General features: G+C 36.1%; 1 protein-coding gene and 2 long non-coding RNA genes across 4 annotated transcripts in view; 2 read left to right on the forward strand and 1 right to left on the reverse strand.

Moving 5' to 3' along the window:
* Positions 1-2,368: 2,368 nt before the first annotated feature.
* LOC117213810 (gamma-aminobutyric acid receptor alpha-like) overlaps positions 2,369-25,143 on the reverse strand; it is a 75,107-nt gene continuing 52,332 nt past the window's right edge. The window contains exons 5-9 of the mRNA XM_033459501.1: positions 16,265-16,347; positions 15,442-15,582; positions 7,045-7,197; positions 6,156-6,415; positions 2,369-3,951 (exon numbers count right to left, since the gene is read on the reverse strand). Of these exons, the coding sequence (XP_033315392.1) occupies positions 3,562-3,951; positions 6,156-6,415; positions 7,045-7,197; positions 15,442-15,582; positions 16,265-16,347 (1,027 nt within the window). The 3' untranslated portion in view covers positions 2,369-3,561. The remainder of the gene's footprint in view (positions 3,952-6,155; positions 6,416-7,044; positions 7,198-15,441; positions 15,583-16,264; positions 16,348-25,143) is intronic.
* Positions 3,710-4,672, forward strand: LOC117213820. Of its 2 annotated transcripts, XR_004488725.1 has the most exons (4): positions 3,710-3,851; positions 3,919-4,199; positions 4,295-4,545; positions 4,616-4,672. It is a non-coding gene; the product is annotated as an uncharacterized LOC117213820 (long non-coding RNA). The 2 variants fall into 2 exon arrangements; XR_004488724.1 differs by lacking the exon at positions 4,616-4,672 and having other exon boundaries at positions 4,295-4,553.
* LOC117213822 lies at positions 13,886-15,154 on the forward strand. Its single transcript, XR_004488727.1, has 2 exons — positions 13,886-14,186; positions 14,265-15,154. It is a non-coding gene; the product is annotated as an uncharacterized LOC117213822 (long non-coding RNA).

Raw genomic sequence — 25,143 nt, forward strand, 5'->3', positions numbered from 1 at the left:
AGTTATCAGAATAATTTAAATAAAAGAAATGTAAATTCCTGAACTGTAATATCCTGAAACAGTGTCATTCTCAACTAAAAATATTCTTGTTCATTATGAAGATTATAAAATATCTCAAATAGAAGGAGCACATTTTAAAAATAATACGGTTTAATGTGTTTTCGAAACTTGAAAAACATGAATTCGTAGACGATTGCTATCTTGTAGAGGCATTATGATAAAGAGAAATTAATACATACATATGTAGTATATACGTATAGTGCGTATTGCGATACTACATACTAGTCTCTCAATAAATATATTACAGAGGCTTATTGTAAAGTAAGTACGATATTAGCGAAAGTTGAAGTGATTGAATGTGCCAGAAATCTTTGTGATAAATTGGCAATAAAGTGATAAATAACGAAGATGGATAGGACACCTGTTGCTTTGTAAAAGGAAACACGTATGAGATTTCGTCAAACGATAATGTTTGTATATTTTGAATGTGCCGAAATGCATCATTCACCTTATGCTTAAAAATGAAAGTTATATAATTATATATATGTATACACATGTTTTATTATTGTATGCAGGATATTTGAAATTGAGATATATTATGGTCACAAATTTCAAGGTGCATGTAATAACGAAATTGGAAATTGGGAAGTACGAATATTTCTGCTACAGGGAAATTTTTTATTTATTTCTTATTTCCTTCTTTTCCTGTTTTTATTTGTAACTTCTCTTTTATTTACTAGAAACAATATAGATTTTTAATGTCAGCATTAATAATACAACATGCGTGCTAATTGAATGGCGTGAATATTGTTCATTTTGAAAATTTTGGACAGCAGAATATGTTTATAAAAGCTAATACAACTGTAGTATAATAACAAACTTATCGTCATTATGGCGTTTTGCATTTCATTATATCAGTCAAACGAGATTTATCGTAAATATGAATTGTTTGAGATAAATATTGCATAAAATATGATGAAAGATAAGAAAGTATTATATATAATTTGTTATCAGTAAAGAAATATTTGTTTTGTGTCAAAAAGGAAAAACAATTAACTGAAGCACATTCTATCAATAAAAAATACAAATTTCTTAAATATTAAGAAACAGAACAATTTAAAGAAGTATTTAAAAATATTTACAAAACATGAAACAGTAATACTATGATCTCGAAACTAAATAAACGATATTTTGTTGTTTTTTTTACAAATTTGTTATAAGAAATGAAAGAATTCTATTGTATTTGTATTATATTTCTCATTATTTAATAGTATTTTCATAGAGGACATGTATTATGTATACCTCACTATACTCCATATGTTGAAAAATACTATATATCTTTATTTTATTGTAGCAGGCTATATTGTATGTACATATTTTGTGTATATATGTTACAATAAATAACAACGGACTGTTTTTAAAATTGATTTTTATTGTCGCACCTAATACGCAATTACCATTGAATATTTCTATCATTTCACTCACTAAACGTTCCTCTAATGATTAAAATTTATTCCGTACGTTTCACCGATATTTTATTATTAGATCAGACTGGCACAATTTTTTTTCTGCAATTGATGCAACTTACATTTAAGTAGGAATTTCAAACAATTTTTATATATTTGTCCTAAACTTTATCGCATCATTTACATTTGAAATCTTTTTTTCACACATGCACGGAAGGTGAGAATTAATTTATTCTCTGAAACAGATTGAATGTTACAGATATCGCGACATTATAAAATTTCGTTTTATTAACAATTAAGAAGGAAGAAAAGTCGATAATTGAGAAAAAATAGGAAAAGGTTTTATCTTTTCATTGTTCACGTATTTTGTACAGTCTAACGAGGGAGGTATTAAAGCTAAATTTTCTTTTCAGTAGACTAACTTGAACACTGTGTTTTCGAGGAATGAAAACCATAAATACTAACTATTGTATGGCACGTTAACGGTCAAAAATATGAAACGACGATTTTAATTTGTTACCATTTATGACTGTTAGACAAAGGTCGAACCTATAATAATCAGTCGTTATCTGTAATGGAAATGATGAGTACAATTTAGTACTGTACCGGCTATCTCGTTCTAGCATGGTCATACAATCATTTGTTGACCCAATTGCTTGTTTCAAGAGTGGAGGAAGTAATTTCTGTGATTGTGATTGACAGAAATAGATTGGTGTTTTCCAATACATTTATCACTATTTAGAATGATTAATTGGTACGGATAAAGGATTTTTTATATCCGTGTTATATTCTTGTGCTATAATTTAACACTTAGGAGATTGAACATAATATTTCATATATATATATATATATATATATATCTCATTTTAACGCAGATAATTTTCCCATTTTTGTAAAAAATAATGAATAATGTTATTTGCCAACAAAAAATATGCTTATTAACCCTTAAACGGCTTGTAAGTCGTTAATTATAAAAAGATATTTTTACATCTGATTGTTATTGTAAAGAGATATTTCTACATATATCATTCTATATTGAATCGTGAACATAACGTTTATTGTCATAAAATAGTAATAATAATATATACTGTTTCCTGTCTAATAATGATACTGTTTAAATTATAAATTCGTCTACTATATTTAAAGTGTTAAACACAAAAAACCTATTATAGTTCGTTTTTTAAGAGTTACGATATGAATCACTATTTAACAAGATATAAAATTTAAACAATAATTATTTCTTAAACCGATTTAAACAATATTTATCTCTTCAGTTTCTCCGCATACATTACAAACTCACATTTTAAGCTTTACTAAATATTTATATAGCGTTTCATAAAGTTTCCTAGTCTGGTCTCATATCTTCGTCCGTATTGTTGGTATCGATTATTTATCAGTAGCATCGTTCACAAGGTTAATCGTATTGAACAACAATTGCGAAGATTGCAGAATTTCGAATGAAATATGTATCATTGTACTAATTGTAAAGGAAATTGGAAAATGTCACAACTTTTTAATGTTTCGTATACAAACTTATAAAATATATCTTTTCAATATAGAAATTAGATCGTTTATATCCAAACATACATCTTCTTGCTGTTTCAGACTTTTAACAAAATTCTGCCATACTTATTAACATCTTTGTTATATTATCTAATTAATCACTTGTTAAGTCAAATATTAGAATCTCCTCTTGAAATATTCGCAATTCTTTTCGAAAAGATTTCAGGGTGAAATTTTACTTTGATCGCAAGCTAAGCAATAATTAAAACTTTTTTTAAACAATAGTTAGAAACTTCTCCTACAGAGAGTTAAAAATACAAATGCAAATGTCTCTAATACTCATAATATTCATGCATCCTTGTCCCTTTCTATTTAATACGATTGAACTTACGAACGATAACGTAATATTCGTTCATACGCTCGTCCATATCTCTCATTGTCCTCGTAAATCGCCCGCCGGCCAACAATTTTTATTAAGTGATCGCTTAAAGTAATATCGTAGATTGGTCGACATCTCCTTCTCCGTTGAGTAATCTCGTGGAGAACATTCGTACACTTGTTTTCCCTTGGTTGTCCCGTTTAGCGACCGATTTCACGTGCCGTTCGAATCCACGTTGTAGTAATTGATACGCTCGCTTCTCGACAGATACGCGCACCAGTAGAACACGTTGATAGCCAGGAAGAACACGGGGAACACGATGCGGCTGGCACGATCGATTTTCGATACGGAATTGTATCTAGGCGTTCTTCTGCGTCGCCTTCGACCGGATCCCTCTTTTCTGCTCGGAGGAGCTTGACGAGGGGGCGGGCTGCAGGTCACGCAGGACATCTGCCAGTGGCCCACTGTAGGATTTCTGCTGGGTTCTGGGATCGCTGATAACGGTATCACTTCGATCATACCGTCCTCATTCATCGTAAAATTTCGACTTGACTGCCCTCGTGCCGTTAGGTTTCCAGCGGTTCTTTTGTGCGATTGGAGTACCTGAAATAAGTAGCAGCAGATATTTATCCTGCGTTTCAATGCTTTCGCATACAATATATAGTCTAATAATATTCCGACGGGATAGGTGAAATGATAAACGTCCCTTAAATTAAACGAGAATTAAAACGAAAAAAACGAGAGGCGCGGAGGAAAATATTGTCTCTCGAAATTCATCTGGAACTTGCAAATATTTTCGTTGGATTGTTTTTGTTGTTTTCTGCTAGTTTTATTGATCCAGAATATTCGAAGTAATATTTTATTTTATATTTATTATTTTTTATTGGTATTTATTGTTTTATTTCACCATCCATTCGTTACATGTGTCTGTGGATATGTTTTTTAGTCTACGCTGTTTCTGGTCGCATAATTGACGGATAAATGAAAGCTGTTTCCGGCTTGCAAGCTCGCATAGGAACCATATATTTGAGGTAGCATAAAAATAATATTAATACATTAACGACTATTGACGTAATATCGCGTCTCTCCAAGGCGAAAACATGTCCAAGTATAAGCTAGTCGTGCCAAGCTGATTATGAATATCTACAAGGAAAAAAGAATTTCTTGTGTTTAGTTTAATTAATAATAATAACCGATGTAAAGTACTTTAGACTTTGAAAACAATATATAACCATAATTGTCGAAACTTGTCATCTTGAAATTTCAGGATTTTCGTACAATTACTGGCTGTGAGTATGTTAAGATACAGTGTACGATATTTAAGACGACTTCTTAGTGTTCTTTTATGCTTCGATTCTGTTTTGTACATGGAAACGTTAAAAATGATCGAATTATCTTCGTTTTAATCGAATGACCGCACTTTTGGAAGTATATTTTCTCAAACCTTCTTTTATCCACCAAATGGAACTTATTCGATGAATTAACGCGTTGGTCATGCATGTAAATGTATTTCAAATCGAAGGTAATTTTATTTCGATGCGAATAACTTTTCTTTTCCTTCTATTAAGGCTTTTCATTGCAGTAACCTACATACAACTTTAGGAATCCAATTATTTCTTGGATTGGATTAAAGTAACTTTAAATCAACATTTATATTCCCTTTATACTTCATGTTCTTTACTGTTATATGGAGATCGAATGATATATACGTATACTCTTCCTCTTATGTAAATCAAAGTATCATGGTCCAGGTACTTTATTTTGTTTCTTTATATGCAATTCGTTTCCATAATGAAGAATATGATGACCTATTAAAGTCTTTTATTTTGTTGGTGCATTTATAATAAATTCAGTCTTTCCAAAAATATACGCAGCGTTAAGAAAAATAAGTTAAGTCTCTAAAGGTTTACATTCGCTAACAAAGGAAGTTTCTCATTTGACCCTCACCGATTTCAATAAAAGCTCTCATCTGTTTCTTTTTCACGAGTGTAGTACTACCCTACTGTAGAAAAAAAAAGAAGAGCGATAAATGCAAAACGTGTAAAACAAGTTTCTTTGTATCTTTCAATACTTGTGGATATTTCGTAACATAGATTTTGTTTATTAATGTTCGCTATCAAGTTTTCGTAGAAGCGTGTGTCTAATATTGGAGGAGATGTAAGAAAGCGTCTATGATGGATTATCACGCTGGCAGAGCGACGATTTCGATCTTTATAACCGGAACTCAGAAATCGGGTTTGCCGATTTCAATATGGAACAATGCCAAAATAACGGAGATTTGCATGATCTCTTATAAAGTATGAATATTGAACGATCTTGCACGTATTCGTGAAATATAAGCGAGAGATTTATCATTGTTATTGGAATTTGGGAGTATTTTTGTTCCATTTCCATTTTAAATACCAGTGATTTATCGTAGTCGCTACTTATTAATCAAAACTTTAACACTTGAATAATTGAATATAGGTTGTGCCAATCTCAATATCGATATCTGTTTTTTCTGATTTAGATATTGAAAGAACGCTACGCACAGAATAAGATTATTTTTATTCTCTGCGTAGAAGATAATATAATTTCTATACTTCCACGTCATAAATGTTCGTTATTATGAAATAATTAAATAACCGTAGAGGCAAATGGTTTAACACAAATTCGATGCAATTAAATTAATTTACAATGGACAAATTTGTGAAAACAGATTTAAATATGTTTGACGGGTGATAATGGTTATTATAAAAGTTGATAAACTGTTCGTTCGTTCGATCGTTTTCACTGAAGTAATAAAATATCAAATGCATGCAAATTACCGGTTCTTTCTGCAATTGTCGTGTATTCGCCTCCTCCTCGTCGCTGGAACTCTCACTTTCGCTTAAATCGGAGCTGAAATAACACTCGCCGGAACCGTACTTGGTGAAATAATGCACCACCGCGAATTGTATAATGGTGGCAAAAATGAAAGCGAACGAAAGGAAAACGAAGAAGTCCAGGGCAGTAGGGTAAGGAACTTTAGGCAAATCTGTCCGCGCCTCTAATCCCAGAAATGTCATCGTTAATACGGTTGTTATACCTTTAAACAAATATGAAAGGACTTTTATTTATATTTCATTCGATTGTCAAGTTATCAAAGAATATACGTATTCGGCTTCAAAATATCATTTTTAAAATGGCTCGAAACCAACGCAGTCGTTATTGTTTATATAATTGAGATAAAACAACGAATGTGTTACATCTGTCGCAGTGCTCTATCGATTATCCTCACAGTTTGTTTTATCATTCATTTGAACAACAGATATGTTGCAAACAATCGAAGTATGATTTTATCCAATTCCCAATGATAAAATGTTTTGGCAGATATGTTTTTTGTGAATTTAATAAAGAAAAATCTAATTATTAGAAGAAGACAGGAGAAAAACTATTATACATCGTTTTACAAATAAGATGAAGTCATTATATGATTTAATAAATAGGCGGATAGAAATTCCTTTTCCCGAATAAAATCAATATAAAACTGCCTGAAATTTCCAATCGACGTAACAAGTTAAATATCCGGTAAAAGTATCACTATAATTATATACTTCTGGTATTATTTCTACCACGCGATTAACCTTTGTTGTCATTTAAAAAATCTGATTTATTTTTACTTACTTGCTTCTAGCGTACGTGTATCTTTGAAACATGGCCTAGCTATGAACTTACCCAGTGATACACGATCTGCAGTGGCTTCTCGATTTAACCAGAAGGAGACCCAAGATAGGACCACGAGTAAAACACAGGGCCCGTATACTTGTATAAGAAAATTACCCATGTGCCTCTGCAGATGAAAATATACCAGCAGCATCGAATATTCCGCTGTAATCAGATAATATATTCAATACGTAACACAGAAAAATTTATTATTTATTTACTATTAGGTTGTCCGAAAAATTTCTTTCGTTTCATAAAGTGATAATAGATGAACAACAATTTCTGTTTTATATTATTTTATTGAATTAGGTGTGATCCATTTCGTTCTATTTCTATCATTATGTTAGTGCATAATTTAATAAACTAATATAAAACAAAAAACATTGTGCGTCTATTATCTCTTTATAAAACGAAAGAAACTTTTCGGACAACTTAATATATTTCTTTATTCATGAATTTATTTCAAGGTATACATAGCGCGTAATTAGCGATTACATGTTTACAAGATTAATGATACACGGTTACATGGAATTGAATATGTTTAACTGTTTAAAAAAGTCTCGAACGCGTTATGAATGCTTTGAGAAACATTCATGTTTAGACGTTCGTATCGGCTTTAATGTTGCAACTGTTTCTTTCAGGTGAAAATCTAGGGCAGTCCGATAAACTGTGCTGTATGGTTATAGGTGAGCCACAAGATTGGCATTCAGGAGATGATTGTTTTGTTAACAACTACTCGTGCGTAAGTCTGGAATGGTCGGTGCGAATGCGGGTGAGGGCGGCTTAGTTCTGATTAGTGCTGAGACGTTGGGTATCTCTTGCACGCTAGATCGTACTGTGCGAAGTTTTGTATGGGGGTTGTTGAGCCATAAACAGTCCTAAAATTTTAGAAGCGGAAGTTAGGCCTGATTTTTCTTCACGGTAAATAAGTTTCGATGCCTTCTTGATTTCTATATGACTGGGAATCTATATCAATTTGATGCTATACTGTTTATTTCAATGATCCAATGGATTTCTAAATATTTATGACGCTACGTGTTAAGGCGTTTTCGATGGCTTGAGTTTCGCAGGATAAAGAAGAGAAGGAATAATCTGTGTGTAGAAGTAAAATCGTTTCTAACAAATATTTATTATATTACCCTTAATATTTCGTTACAATATAATGGTAAATATGTAGAACCTAATCTGTCCTCTGTTCCTTGTTATACTATAATCCACATTTGTAATCTATCTTTTTTTATGTTTCAAATGAAAAAAAGAGAAAGAGGATTACAATTTCACTCATAAAACTAATAAATCGAGTTAATTCAATATTCCACGATCCTTTTCGTTCGGTCCACCTTCGCCTATTGTTCGATATGTATATAATATTTATCTTCCACTCGTTTCAATTTTCATCTGTAGTTGAGTTCCACATCGAATATCAACAAGGTTCGACCGGAATCGAAATCAAACAGGGTCGCGATCATTAGTTTCTTCGGTTACGCACAAACCATATCCTAGCGTCCAACGTAGCAGCTAGTCGCTCTGTTTGCCTGCACTTTTTCCTCGATAACGAGTACAATGTACAAGGAACAAATGGCATCTGTTTCGATTTGTCCAACGCAAACAGAAATGATATCATGCATACACGTGAATGTTTGCGCCACGTTCACGGATCCTTAAAAAATTTTTACTACCCTATTGATGCAATCACAGTGACGACGCGACGATTGTTTGTGGAGTATTAATCGATGCTAATCCAATTAAAAGTGGAAGTCGTTGCGAGTTGGCGTCTCCCTTCTCGTTATCAGCCGATGGAAATACAAGAGGGACGAGAGTTTTCTGCAGGAGGATGCTGCAATTAGTCGTCGTTTCTTCCGTTGCCAACTTTCAACGTGGAACCTCTTTTCTTCATCCTCTTTCTCCTGTTTCATCCCCTATCCTCTTCCATTGCTTCTCCTCCATCTTTTCCTTTTTCTTTACGTCGTCGTTTTCTCGCACCACTTGTCGGTCCGCTCGAATCCCACCCACTTCCGGGCTGATTCATTCGTACCTTCGATATTCCTATAGAATCCGTAAGCGTGGCCCGATAAAAGTTTCCAATCGAGATCCTTTGCAGTCGTTAAGAGACAATTCCTTCCTCTCGTTTCTCTAATTCGAACAAGCCTTAGCCACCGACATTCTTCGATGACTCTTATCGTGGCTATACGTTTCTCTTTCGATTATACTTCCGTCGTCTATCTTTTCCTTCCTCGGTTTGATCCTTGATACATCGTGTCGTCGATAAGGATTTTTCGCTGAAATCTATTCTTAAATGGAGTTTCCTTTTACGGGTTATCGCCTGGTGTACAAGTACGGTTCTTTAGGTAGACAATTCTGAAAATATTTTGAAAGATGAGAAAGGACAGGTCGAAGATGAATGTTGAAGTATTACGGATAGATTATTGTCTGGTATACGAGTATTATTATGTCGTATGAAGCGTGATTTCTGAGGGAGGCGACTTGGAAAATATTTTTAAAGATGAGGAAGGATAGATCGAAGGTGAAAGCTGAAAGTATTATGGGTAGGTTATTGTGTGGAATACAAATGGTTGTCGTGTTATACGAAGTGCGATTTTCGAGGGGGTCAATTTTGAAAGTATTTTTCAAAATGAGAATGGATAGATCGAAAGTTGAGGTATTAAAGATATTCAAACTACGAAACGGAGATTGTTCGACCGTTCGCGGAGAGATGTGTTCGCGATAGATAGCTACTTGCGCGTAGCTTCGGCTTCTAGCGGTGTTGGTGTTAGTGTGGTTATTGTTCCTTGCGTGCTGTGTATTTGGTGTTGACGTAGGTTCTGTGTTGTCCTGTTGCGTGTGGAAATCGTTGTGTGTCCTGTTACGAAGCGGCGGAAAAAGTTTACTTTGAAGTTGCTTTCTTACTAGACAGCCTTTGTAACTCGCTGGGTGATTTCCACCGCAATTGTAACATTTTACGTCGTTTATTTTTCCCGTGTGTGGGCAGTTCGCTGTTAGGTGCTTTTCTGCGCATTTGACACATGCCGGGTTCCTGTTGCAGTAATTTTTAGTGTCCATATTGTTGACACCTCATGCATTGTGGTATGTCTTTTTTGTGCCTGGGTGGCTCGACTGTGATTAGTGTGTTTAAGATTTTCTAATATCGAAAATTGCCTTGTTGTTATTTTTAGGTTCTAATTCTATTAAGAATAGCGGTAGTGGTTGCTTCGTATCGTACTTTGTAATATTGTTTATAGTTCTTGTTTGGTGGCCCATCTTTGCTAATTCGTCACTTAGTTTTTTTGTGTTAATTTTTGGGTGTAGTCCTCTTATAACTACTTTGTAGCTCCTTTCCGTTTTGAGCTGGTACGTGTGGTATATGGCATTTTTTCCCCTTAATTCTTTTATAACTTTTCTGTAATTTTCTGGTGTGTTTGTTTAGATTTTTACCTGTTCTAATTTTGTTTGTTTTATTGTGTAACTATCCTTTCCGACAATATTGTTAAGTTGATCAATAAGCGGGTCTATTATTTGCGCCTCAACAAATATTGGTGGAGGTTTTGTGATGTGTGTTGATTGGGTTGCGGTGTTGCTTGTTGGGTCGTTGTCTAATTCTTCTGTTAGCGAGCTGTAGGAGTTTCTTAGCGGTAATTCTTGCAGCCATCGCTGCTTTTCCATATCTAGGTTGCCTGTTATTTTTCTTTTTTTGTTATAGCTGGCTATCTTTCAGCTTTCGTCCTGTTGAGTTGTTACTTTGTTCTTTTCCATGTCAACTTCTATTGTGGCTGAGCAAGTCCTGTCCTTGGTTTGTTGGTTGACTTGTTTTTAATGTATCTGTTGTTTTGTGTATGTAGTATTGATCTTGTTTGTTTATAATTCTTATCGGTGGAATATTTTCCATAGTAGGTTTGCTAGTCTTCTTAATATAGGACACGGGTTTCCACCGTTTGGCTATAGGCGTAACCGTTCTTAGGTTTCTCTTCCCCACTTGCCGCACTTTCTCTGAAGCACTGTTTTACACGCCCGTTTAGCTCGGCTGCTCGGGCAGAACTGATTAACCCAGTAGCATCCGACTCATTACACAACGATCTGGTAATCACGGCTTAAATCAGCAGTTTAAACGATAAACAACAACCAATCTGTTGTCGCGCAGTGCTAGCATAAACTTCATAACCGAAAAACTGGCAAAATTACTCTGAACAAGGGAAATGTTCGGTCCCAATTGGAGCCCTCGAAACCTTAACGACGACCTCTAAACGCTACATTACGACCACGCTCACTTCCATTGACGGTACTTACGAACGCACATTGACGTTCTTCATTATCCCAGCCATATCGACCTTAATCCCAAATCAACCCATCGATCGCTCGACACTTAACATACCCAGGAATATCCGATTAGCCGATCCACGATTCCACTTACTAGCCCCGATCGATGTCTCATTGAGCGCGGGATCAACACTTGCGTCGATGTGTGTCGAACAAATCAATTTAACGCAGCCGGACAACCCCGAACTGCATCTGCAAAAAACGCGATTCGGATGGGTCATCGGGGGGACCCAAACTCCCACACCGCGACAAACATTTCACGCCTCCACGACGGCTCTACAAGCGGAGCTCGCGGGGTTTTGGGAAGTCGACGAAGGACCGCCGATTAAACATATTTCAGACGACAGACAATGCGAAGAACGCTTCCGACGTCTGGTGCACCAGCGAAGGAAGATACATCGTCGCCACCACGATGAATCACCACACCTCGAGGCAGAACCTTGGAAAAATACATTAGAAATAACAACCTCAATATATTATCCACAGGAAGACCGACATACTGGCCGACAGACCTGAGCAAAATACCTGACCTGCTAGACTTTGCAGTTGCAAAGGGACTAAACGCAAATAAACTAAACATAGCACCCAGCCTCGAACTTACCTCTGACCATACGCCCATTATATTAGTATACCGCTATAATATTCTACCAAATGTCCTACTGGACAAATTGTAAAATTCAAAAAAAAAAAAAAAAAAAAAAAACTGGGTTAATAGGTTCGGTCGTCATTGGAATCGTCGATTGTCGGCGTCACTGTTTATGTATTCGTCAATCGCTGGAGGATGGAGTTGGGGACGAGTTCGTTCGTGGTGTCTTCGATTTGTGGTTTGTTGTAGATTTCCGATGACGAGGTGATGAGGTGGGTGTCGAGGATCGACTGTTTGACGGAGGAGGCTTAGCTGGATGTTGCGGGACAAGCCCTTGCGTGGTGTTTGGCCCTATGTAGCATCGTGTGATGCCGTTGTCCGCACGTACGACATAATCCGACGTTACAATCTTGCACTGAATGTCCTTCCTTCAGGCAATTGATGCATAAGGATGCCCTTGTAACGTCCTTAAGGCGCTCGCTAATGGGTTTAGCCTTGAAGTTGTCACATCTCCAAATGGTGTGTGGTCCTTGGCAGATTGGACATGTCAACGGAGCCTGTGTCGCGGCATATGCGTGTCTTCGTCGCGCGCATTGATAGACCGAATTGGGTTGATCCGGTGATCCTCTTGTCGGCGAGATCTCGGAGGATGATATGGAGATAAGTGCCAAATTTTCGAGGAAGTCCAGTAAATGAGTATACCGAGGCACTTCCTTGTTAGGTAACGAAAGTTCCCATTGTTTAATGATATTTTCTGGTAATTTCGAACTGATGAGGCCGATAAGTATAGCGTTTCTATTGGTTTGTTCTCCTAAACTCTGTAATAAGAAGAGATTTTGGGTGGCCGAGCAGATTAAATGCCACAAGGCCGTTGGAGATTCTTCAGTTATTTTTGGATAATTAACGATTGCGTGGATGTGGCGTAAAGCGATGTATCGTGGATGCTCGAACCTGTCCTTGAGAATGGCTATAGCGGTAATGTAAGTTTTGTCGCTAAGGGGTAATCCATTCACGCAGTCCGCTGCTTCTCCCGTTAGGACGGACCGAAGGTATAGGAATTTGTGTACAGGCGTGAGGCGGTGGTCGTCGTCTATTGTCGAGCGAAAAAGCTGATAGAACCCATCCCATTCCTCAAATTTCCCGTCGAAGATGGGGAACTTCAGTTTCGGTAATGGAATTTCCGTTGCGGGAAAATCGCTGCCTTTGGCCGTCGACAGGGTTGATGATCGCTCGCCCTTTATGAGATTCCTTAATTGAGCGACCAGGGAAATGTAAGTTTTAAGCCCTTCTTGTTCTTGCGTGTTGTCCTCTTCGTCGAGGTCGTCTAATTCTTCCTGAACTAGTTGGAACCGTTTCCACTCGTTCTTGAGTACGTCTTCATATGTTTTCAAAAGACCAACGTCATGATTGTCGGATTGTTGGTAATCGTCGATGCCTTTCTTTATAAACTGGATGTTGTCGAGATGGTTATTGCGTTTTCGTCGCAGACAGTTGATTTTTGACGCGGTCGACATGCTTCGTGATGAAGGTATTTCGTTAACGAAGGTGACACTTGTGATGTTGTGAGACTGAAGTTGTTGGAACTCGTTGCACTGATAGTGATGGATTTGCGTGGTACTCTATGGTAGTGGGTATCACTGGTGTGTACACTTTTCACTTGATACGTAATCGGGCTCGAAGGACCAAAATGTTACGGATCAGAGAACAAGCAGAAAACTAACTAGAAACTCCTGTTCTGTAACGGAGGTATTTATACTGAACCGGGGATGGTCGCTGGTCGCCCCACCATAGGTTATTTACGAGTAGAAATCCCGGGAAAAATGGGAAAACCCACGTTTCCCCATTTTTGATTGGCTGGCCCTAAGGAATGTCTCCATTTAACCTCTATGTTGTAGCAATTGAGGGCTTTGAAGTTAAAGTAAAAGGCTCAATATTTAATTTATGATCGTACCTTAGGATTATTGCAGTCTGATTTATGATGTTTGTACCGTTAGTGGCCGTCCCGACCGAGGGACGGAATTCAGCCAGTACCAGATAACGGGACGTAACAGAGATTTTTAAGAAAATTCGAATTTTACATAAAAAAAACTCAGCAGAACTCTCAATCGCTATCGATTTCATAATTTTATCGTATGGGCATGTAATACTTTCATTCGGATATCGAAAATTCTGTCACGTAGTGAACAGGTGAAATCTTCAATTTGTTTGCTCGAGTGCATCGAAATTTCATTTGTCGTTTTCTACTCCATTTTATAAGGTACATATATATCATACTTCGTTCGAGGATAAAGTATTTGATGATATCGTTCGATTTATTATTTCTGTTTCATACCAGCGCTCAACTACGGAGGAAGACAACACTTGAAAACCAACTACACGCAACATATTCACTGCTGTTTAACATATACAGAAACTTATTTTCCTCATTTTTCTATTTATTACTCTTTTTCGTAGCTTCGTAAATTATATTTACAAACTAAAGCTGTAGGGAATTGTGAATATCATGTTGTTGATTTCATCTAACTATAATGGAAAAGTGCATATTTAATACGTCGTATTACTGGAGATCAAGATTTACTTTGCGATTTTTGCGTTTTTCTGCTTCCATGCATTTTGAGGGCGGATATTAGATTCGTAGTATAGTACACATAGCGGAGTGACCAACGAAGAGTCTATTTACAGAATGGCAAGAGTAATCAGATTATTTCTGATCTGAAAAATACGACAGGCTGGATTTATGATTGAAATTTTCTACTTCGAATCGTTCGATTATTCGTTTTGTATTATCGATTAGTTTTTTTATTAATTGATGCGTACTGACACCTGTATAGTCCATTTTTATTCCTTTTCTCTGGCTATTTTATAATTTAAGAATTGCAGTCAACTGTTATGAACGCTGGTCATTTATCTCGGTATGAATTGATTAATCGTGATACATTAAAATTTTTATGAGAAAGATTAAATTTTTGGATTGAAGCAGTCGAAAATCGTATAGTATTATCACACATTATTTTTCTCATAATAACAATACCTTTTATAATAATAGTGTCCTTTTTTGTAATTATATTACTAATATCTTTATTTGGTTTTTGCTTCGAGGTAACATTAAAGTGAAATTACAGTGCCACGATTTCTTTAGAACAATCGAAATTCATATTATAAAATAGTGTAAGAAAGTTGATTAAATGTACCGATTTAATATAATAAATTAATTACGACACGCGATACATGTATATAAATAAATAAAAAGTTCACTCGCCTGAAGAGAAGAAAATGTTAAGAAAAATTGTAAATTTGTATCGTTATAAATAGGTATGATGGTAGTATAAAAAAGCGCTGAAAGAGTCCAAAATAAAGAGCAAAGATGAAACAAAAGAAAAAAATAATAAAATAAAATGGCAAGTACGTGAAATAAATTCTCCTTTCTCTAGCGATTTCAGCAACTATTTTTTTCTTTTTTTTTCTTAAATAAAGTTTCGAATAAAGTGCCGAAGAAGGAGGCACTGACTCACCGTGTGAAAGCGTCGCCGATGCAGAATAATTCGCAGTGGGATTGGCAACTAAATCGAATTGGGATAATTTCATGTCCTCGGCGATTGCTACTTGTCGGGCGCTGTTCCATTTGTAGATCACGTCCCGTTTCGTGTAACCGACTGCAATCAAGAGAATATTTCTTACTAGAACGTCGCGCTGGAGCTGTAAAAAAGTATCGAATTCGTTCGTCGTTGAAGTGTCACCTTTCGACGAAAAGCCTCCCGAGTGGCTACTATAAAATACGTATTCTTTGCTGATCTTAAATCTCTCTTATTTCTCGTGCGACACGTTCACGCAAAAACCGACAATTACGCGAACCTTCTTCAGATATGAGAGTATTCTATACTTTTAGTGCTTTTTACGTTTGACAAATATCCTCGGAAATTTCGAATTTCTTCCATAACTTGTTCCTTTTTCTTGAACGCCACTGGCAAGAATAATTTTGATAAAAGTCGTTGTAACTTACAAAATAATTATATAAACGCAAAGGTTTTGTATTGGCGTACAGCATAACCGTAATTAAATTTTTAGGCAATGTCACATTTTTATGAATGTGATTAAAATACGAAACGTAGATAGAAAATTGTTTCACGTATTACGTATCACTGAGCCTATTACAGGTTTAGATATTTTACGCATCTTTGTAAATTATATTTACATTCTGCGTGTTCTTTCTATTTTCCTCGTAAATACACAAAGATCCACAGTCTACTAACGATTAAGATAAAAGAAACCAAGAGGGAGGTGAAAATTTATAACAAACGACGGATAGTAAAATTTCTTTTTAAGCTAAAAACGTACAGCTGCCAAATTGTAATGGACATCTCTGCGTATCCATCGGAAAATTCTCAAGATTCATCGGGCAACCAGCCTTGATCGTAAGTCTGAAATCAAACAGTTTATAGCATTAGAAAAAGAAAGAAAAAAGAAAATATACTCGATTATCACGAAAATCATTAATATTAGAATTTCATTAATGTTATCGCGTAATTGAAGGTCCGTTGAGAAAATTAATCTTTCGAACAAATAAATTTATACTATAAAACATAATAAATTTAATAAACTCAGATCTAATTAATTAGCATGTGTGATTAGCTAATTAATTAGTAAATGTTATAACAAATACAATATGCCGTGCCAATACTTTTTGCAGCCTCTGTATAGCGCTATAACATTCGGTATCGGTCGATTTTGTTCGCCGTACGTGGTGAACGTGATAATTGATAGGCGAACCTTCGAAATATGTGTTCAACTTACACGCGTTATTCGCCACGTGTTGCTTCGTGGTACTGCGGTCCGTCGAGCATTGGGCTATCTAATTCGCGTGTACAATGGGCATACGGACGAAATCTGGGACCGTGCTATTGGAAAATATTATTTAGCGTCGCTAGAACGAACGTTTTGGAGAGCAACGGACGATAAGGAACGAGCCACGGCTTAGCTATTGTTCTTTTAACGCGACGGACAGTTGGCGGCTACGAATTTTCATGAAATACGAAGCAATACGCGGAGTAATCTACCACTGGTGGATTTCTCTGGCTATTCATCTATTCCGTCTGTTTTAAGTTCTGTAGAATTCACGTACGTGAAATATCGTTTCTTTAGAGTTTGCAATTTAACGGATTAGTAAGATTCGTTTTTACCTTCTCGTTAACTCGGAGGCGTATGAAATGCTTCTTTAGAGTTTGCAATTTGACAGAGTAGTGAGAATCGTTAAATATCGTATCGTCGGCTTGGAAGCAGATGAAACGGTCTTTTTACAGTTTGTAATTTGACGGGTTAATAGGAATCGTGAAATATTTTATTGTCGACTTAGAAGCACACATGAAATGTTTCTTTCTGTGTTTGCAATTTGATCATTGGATTAGGTAGTAAGATTCGTTAAAAGATCATTACGAGTTACATTAGTAATTGCGACATTAAACAATGTTTTTGACACGTCATGCATCTTCCATGTTCAGGTGTACAATGACGTCTAAAGACTTTATTTGATGATAAGTAATTTTTTATTATTAGTGAACATATTTTAATAACTATACATCAGCGAACGTATATCTTCACGTTTCAAAATTATTTCAAATTAATTAATTTCAATTAAGTTTATAATTATATGATCTCGTACTATACAGAATTTAAGAAACTTAAAGAAAAATAAATTTAACGCAACTATTTCCTACAAGATTCTATTGGGATTATAATTACTACAGCGAAGAAGATAGACGGGAGATCGTAATTGTTACAGCAAATGGCTGGAAAATAGATAAAACAGAAAGCTATTTACTACCTTTATTTTCTATCTTTAACAACGACCACGGTCTGCTCATTCTTTAACGAGTTTGATGTTGCGAAATCACGAAAATTTGCACACGTTCGTGCTTAGAGGTAAATATCGGAGATAGGTGGAAAATCAGCCAGACCAGTTTGACCGAGTTATCGCGCCAGATATCGAGGAAGTTAACCTACGAAATACGAGACGATCCGTGACTAATCGGATCCATCATCCTAACATTCTCGATCGGCCAATTTGTAATTCGAATGTGTTACATTCACCAGCGGCCAGATCACGGTCGGTATTAACTTCCAAATACGCTGAATGGGCTGTTTTCACTGTAGAATTTCGATTACTACGAAGTTTCTTTCTATCTGCGGAAATTTTTCATATTTCGTGCAAAGGTATTTTCAAGCGTGCATGAACATTTTCTCTTCTCCAAGTCTATTTTATCTTTCTATTGATAATAATAATGGGTCCCTTCTAACCGTTCGTGCTCTTTTGATTTCTGACCTACTCAAAATCGCATTGTACATCCAGTTCTATTTCACAGAAATTTCTAATTTCAAATTCTTTGTAACTTCTTCTATTATGAAGATCGATTTGTAATATAAAACAATTATAAATATAAATTTATATTGCATAAATATAAGTTATGTTACAAAATATTATATTATAATATATTTATATTATAAAAATGATATTACATAATAATTTATATTTACTTATAAGGTAAGTTATACTTTATAAAGGGAAATTTGACAAGCATAACGTCAGATTTATGAAAGCTCGCGTCTTGTGTTTGCAATTTGTGATTTGAAATTCAATGAACGAGATTCAGCCTGAAACTTTTAATTGATGGATGTTTTGTTGCAGAATTCTACTACCCATGGGTCGTTTATCGCGATGTCGTTCTACAACCGAGATTTGTGGAATTCCAAATGAACTACGATATGACTCACAAGCGTGTGATGATGCAGATTCTGATCACATAATTTCAAGTTTGTTGGCTGGTCGTGCTATTAAGGATATCTCTGGTGTCGACCACCAAGATGGATAGACCGGAAGTGATAAAGTACACATCCTGAGTTCTAATTAGAATTCAAGTAATATATATATATATACAAATATATTGAATGTAATTACTGTTGGATTGTACGTACATGTACAAGTGTTTCTGAAGAAAATTGCTTTTAAAGAATGAGAATCGATTGCAATCATTCGACCTATTATTTTAATTCTAACTTATATCAATTGCTCCAATCCTTTTTCGGTATCCCGACAAAACAATATTAAATTGTAAATTGTAAGTTACGTTATTTTCATCTTTTACGCGTTTTTTTTTTTTTTTTTTTTTTACCATTTGACTCTCAATGAGCTAAATCGTAAACAGGTATTATACAGCACAGTATAGTGTATTTGTAGTTAACATTGCGAGGATTTTCCATTGTGTGAGAAGAGTGTTTCTTAATGCCACTTTTGTTACATTAAGTAGTCAAAATTCAGGCCGAGATGCGCTTTCTTTGCGCAATATCGGCGTTTTCACTGACCAACGATTGTCAATCTTACGTGCATCTATCGGCCTGTTTACCAGGAAGATATTTCTCACGTATCGAGTGTCAGTCACGTATCTGGTCTAGCCACGATTTTGATCGAGGATAGAGCACGTTCAAGCACGAAGATAGGTCTTGAGCAATTTGCTTTCGACAATTTTCGGCTACAATTCCGTCGTTTTCTAAGCACGTCTTATATACAAATCTCCGTCGTAGGTTTGATCGATTTTCTTCCAAACAATCGATCGATTTTCGACGAGAGAATTAATTCACCGTTGCCGTGGACGATTCGGCGACGTAACAATTCTCTCATTTTTGTGAATATTTTAAGAGGAAGAAGAAATTCGATCGGAGAAAAATAAAAAACAGAGAAAATATTTCTAAGTTGATTCAAAGTATGTAGATGTTTATCACGCTGAAAATAACACGTTGATAGGAACGAAATGTGTTCCAAGCAATCGATTAGTTATCTATGTTTATTTCTTAATTCTGTTTCTTAAGAAGACCCAATTAAGATAGTTTGAAACAAGACAGAAATTAAACGCAACAAGAGGAGATAGAAAATTCATTTCCTCTTCTTCATTTTACGGCAAGTCTGTCGAAACAGTATTTACGATATCGTTCCTGGAAACAACATAAGTTAATTAAGCTGTTAATTAAATTGGCATTGACGTATAGATTTCCTCGTTTAATCTTCAGGGTCCTCTGGCGCGATAATTTACTAATAATATCAGCGAATCGACAAGTTACAACTTGTACATTATAAACTTATTTTCGGTAATTTTACAAGTTGACGTTAAATATAATATAATTAGCGATAATCAGCTGATTGTATAATAATCGATAAAATTTACTTGTAGAATTTTATTTGTTTCGCTATTAAATTTGTTTATGGTATACCAGGAAATTGTTTAATTCTGATAGCTTGTAATAGGTGACTTGTAAAATTTTGTTAACAATATTAATCCAGTTATACAGGTATAAAGTAGAGCTCGTACAAGTATTATGTTCCCGGTCTTCGTACTCACATTTCAGAAATATATAAAATGGTCATAAAACCAATCTGGACATACGGAATAGCACTATGGGGAACAGCAGCAATGAGTCATATAACCAAAATAGAGGCAATGCAATCTAAAATACTCAGAACAATAGTAAACGCGCCATGATACGTTAGAAACGAGGACATTCGGAAAGACCTGGGAATACCAACGGTCAAGGAGAAGATTAACAGAAGTGCAAGAAGGTACAGAGAAAGAATAGCAACGCACCCGAACCGGCTGGCAGCAGAAACGGTCGGCGCATCAAACATTTGTCCTACTGGACAAATTGTAAAATGTAAATTAAAAAAAAAAAAAAGAAACATTTCAGATGTTCGTACGACTTTAAGTTTTCTTCTCGCGCGCTAGTCGTATTTTTGCCAGATTTCCACGGAAACATACGAAGAAAATCCTACTAAATCGCAAAATTTATTCGCTCCCGAATACGATATCGACTTCGTATTAGAAATAAATCAAGATAGTACTCGAATCTAATAACAGATATGATATCCTATCGATTCATATATTTGTGTTATCTCCGGAAATACAGGTAACTGAATATCAGCAAATAATCATGAATATCGGTGAAATATTTAATCTAAAATATCCATTTTTAATTTATATCTTAATCATAAATATGTAAATCGATGAATATTTTACAGGTTAATTACTATACGAGTTTAATGTTTCCTAGGGAATAACAATAAAATTAAAGCAATTCAAAATATTTATCAAATAAAATAAATATTAAATATATTCTATTCATTTCTAAAGTTGAAAGGTCTAAGATTTTTTATTCCGGAGCAGTACTCCAATTTAGCCATGGAGAAATGTAGCAATATGTTGATTTTATGTTTCACATCGTCGATCGAGATGTAACGTCATACTTAGACCGCGGATTTCTATACATCTATTGAAAATTCGGAGAATGTACATGACGTGCAAAAATATATAAAATATCCAAGTGTTACGCCGGGCCTCTCTGCCTGGCCCAGGTCACACACCGCGGGGCAGACGGACACCAGATGTCCGCTTTTCCGTACGGCGTACTCTCAATATCCTTAAGCACCCGTCATAAACCCGAGTCACTTGCCTGCTAAGGTCCTTCAAAACAAACAAACATCTGTGTCCGAAGAATTTCTAAAGACTATTGTCTACCACGGCGGGACAAGGGAAAGTTAGTTTTCTCACGTGCGCTGCAACTTTCCTCCCACTAACCACTTTCTCTCGAGGGCAGTTAAGACCCTTCGGTTAACCAATTAACAGCGAAACCTGTTTCCCTCACTCTCTTAACTAACATCGGCACCAACAAATCCGATGGTCCCGCGCGCTAGACACACCCATCCTTAGCTTTCCTCCGACACAGCATCGTCACTCAACTTCACTTCTTCTACATCATTGGAAAAGTCAACTACTAAGTATACGCTAATGCCCAACGGGGCAGTCTAAGCATAACGCGAGAGTCGGTCTCGGTATTGTCGAGCATACACTTCCTCTCTTAAATATCTTATAGTGCTCCGTCCACTAATACACTAAATCTAATTATAAGAGCCCTGCTCTAACGTACATATGTATCTTATCTTCGTGCGACAAGTTGTTAACTATTTATTTCTCTACGTCAGTGTAATCTAAGTGTTGGAAATATATAATTTATAATTCTGTGAATCACAGGGTTATACAACCTCAATCACCCCTATTATCTCAACGGAAATCAGGGGATCGATCAACTCGTGGTGTCGATTGTTATAATCGTAACGGGGATTTACGACCCCCGTTGACGTCTCTCCTCGCGATTACGTCTCCCCGCATTTGGTCGAGCAAACACCAAGGTTTAAATGCATATTTAATAGATAAAACAATTTTTTATCCAAGTTTTATTTTTCAATCGTATTTGTAAAAAATATGAATTTACACGGATACACGTAGTCTAATTATAACGCATGACTAAATTTCGAAATTCATCGTTTCATTTACTATCTCCCTATTTCGAATACGATTTTCAATAACACGTCCCTTTCCTTTTTTTCCTCAACATACTGTCATCTCTGTGATGATGCTCGTTTCGAAAGTTCGCAAGATGATTCGCGATGTCTGTTACAATCGTACCTGTTGGTGTCTGAAGGCGCATCAAACGACGTTTACAACGGAGAACTTTCACCTTAATTGCCAGGCCGGAAACAGGAAACGTTTTCGAAGTTGAAAAGGGCTCGTTGGTACGTCAAAAGCAATGGGAAGGACTTGTTCAGCAAAGCGTGGGAAGAGAAGAGCGTCATCTCCTTTCTCGTACCTTCTTCAAAATGCTTTTCCTACCTTCCGTACGTTTTTCGTAGTTTACTTTCTTTTTTTTTTACTTTTCGTAGTTTTTCATAGTTAAGCGACCGAGATAGAAACAAACGCAATTATTTGCGTTTCTTTGATCCTTGATCGTGTCAGTTATGGGAATAGCGCTGAATCGTGTATGGGAGAAATAAAATGGTACAAGGTCTTTAGAAATAGGAAAACGATAAACATTAAACAGGAACGAACGTAATTTTCTCTCAAAATGATATAAATATATTTTTCATAGAGACATATGGACATACTTTATTAGCGTCCATATACAGTGTATTCTTTGCTTTATTCGCTTGAGTGAACTCTGATTATAAATATTTAGTATGAAATTAATAGCGTTCTAATTATCGAGATAAAATACGTCGTAATTAAGAAACTCGAAGGTGGTGTAGGTGCAACGAAATTGGCAAAAATATGACAAAATGATGTTGGAAAAATCACGGGCATTGTTACGTCGCGTAACACTCTACCTAGCCCAGGCCACACACCGCGGGCAAGATGGCAACCAGATGTCTTCGGATACTCACTGCGTACCCTCAATAGCCTCAAGTACCTTCCATAAATTTCATAGATTTCCTAGTAAAGGTCCTTCAAACCAAACAAACGTCTATTTCCGAAGAATTTCTAAAGACTATTGTCTACCACGGCTGGATAAGGGAAAGTTAGTTTTTCTCACGTACGCTGCAACTTTCCTCCCACTAACCACTTTCTCTCGAGGGCGGTTAAGACCCTTCGTTTAACCAATTAACAACGAAGCCTATTTCCCTCACTCTCTTAACTAACATCGGCATCAACAAATCCGATGGTCCCGTGCGCTAGACACACCCATCCTTAGCTTTCCTCCGGGACAGCATCGTCTCCCAAGACAGTACTGATTCTACATCCTTCGAACGGTCAACATCCTTTAACCGGGTATACACACCCGTAGATCAGTCACTCACTCATCTCGTACATACGCATCAGCGTAACTGTCTTCGTTATAAGTTGTTGGAATAAACGGTGAAATATAACTTACTCTGCTGTGTCATATTCATTTAACCACCTCTGTTATCTTAACCGAAACAGGGGAACGACTACTTCGCGGCGTCGATTCACCGATTCGTAGCGAGAATTTACGCCTCTCGCTGACGCGTTTTCCTCGCGACCGCGTCTCTCCGCGAACGGTCGTAACAGGCATTAAAAAAGAAAAATATGATATTAAGAATTATCTAAACCACGTAGATTCCTGTGATGCTGGCAACGATAGAAAAAACTTGTATACTAACATAATAATGGCGATTTTATACAAATGGAAAGAGCAAATGAAAGTGGTAACGAAGATGTTCGAAGTACAAAAAGAACGTAACTGTATTTAATTACTCATGTTGAAAGAATCCAAGGTAGTGTACTTGGACCCCTACTGTTCTCCATCTACACTGCCGATTTACCAACTTTAGCAGAGATAACAACAGCGACATTTGCTGACGACACAGCACTACTAGCATCCCACTCAGACCCAATAATGGCATCCCACACTCTCTAGCGAGGTCTTGACTCTATGGAAAAGTGGTTCCACAAATGGGGCTTCAAAATTAACGAAAATAAATCCACACAGGTAACCTTCACGCTGCGAAAACAAACCTGCCCTCAGGTGACCATTAACAATATCACAATTCCTAACAAGGATTCAGTCAGATATCTGGGCGTGACTCTGGACAGGAGATTGACATGGAAACAACACATCATAGACAAATCGAAGCAACTCAAGGCTAAACTTAAAAAATTTTACTGGCTCATTGGCCGTCGCTCCAACTTAAGCACTGAGAGCAAAGTAATGCTATATAAAGCCATACTAAAATCTGTCTGGACCTATGGGATTCAACTATGGGGAACAGCGAGTAACTCCAACATAGAAATCCTTCAACGATTTCAATCAAAAACACTAAGATCCTTAATAGATGCACCTTGGCATGTCACCAACGAAACAATCCACCGCGATCTCAAGATACCCACAGTCAAAGAAGAAATATACAAGTTCAGAAGCAGATATAACACAAGAGTCAACAACCATTACCCATTAGTTACCCAACTACTTGACACGACGGACCAAATCCGCAGACTAAAAAGAAAATACCCTTTAGATTGAAGCATTAGATTCAACTAGAATCAACATAATATAAATTATTATAAACCAAGCTATTGTACCACGCCAAATCAAGTTACTTAAAATTCTCAACGAGAATTGATTGTAAATAGTCTACCAAATAAAAAAAGTGCTGAAAGAATTATGTGACTCAGCAGTCAAAAGGATACGGGATACAGAAATATTTGAAGGAACTGTCAATTAATTGTAATTTATATTTGAATAAGTGAAATTTCATATCAGAAAATTGATCGTTCTATCATCCGGAAATTCCACTATCCGAGCAGTTTTGTCTCCTGTTAGTTCGGATAAGGCACGCTCTACTGTATTTACCGCGTATGAGAATTTGTTCATGGTATAATAAG

This window comes from Bombus bifarius, unplaced genomic scaffold (genome assembly GCF_011952205.1).
Source record: "Bombus bifarius isolate JDL3187 unplaced genomic scaffold, Bbif_JDL3187 scf7180000009125, whole genome shotgun sequence".
NCBI lineage: Eukaryota > Metazoa > Arthropoda > Insecta > Hymenoptera > Apidae > Bombus > Bombus bifarius.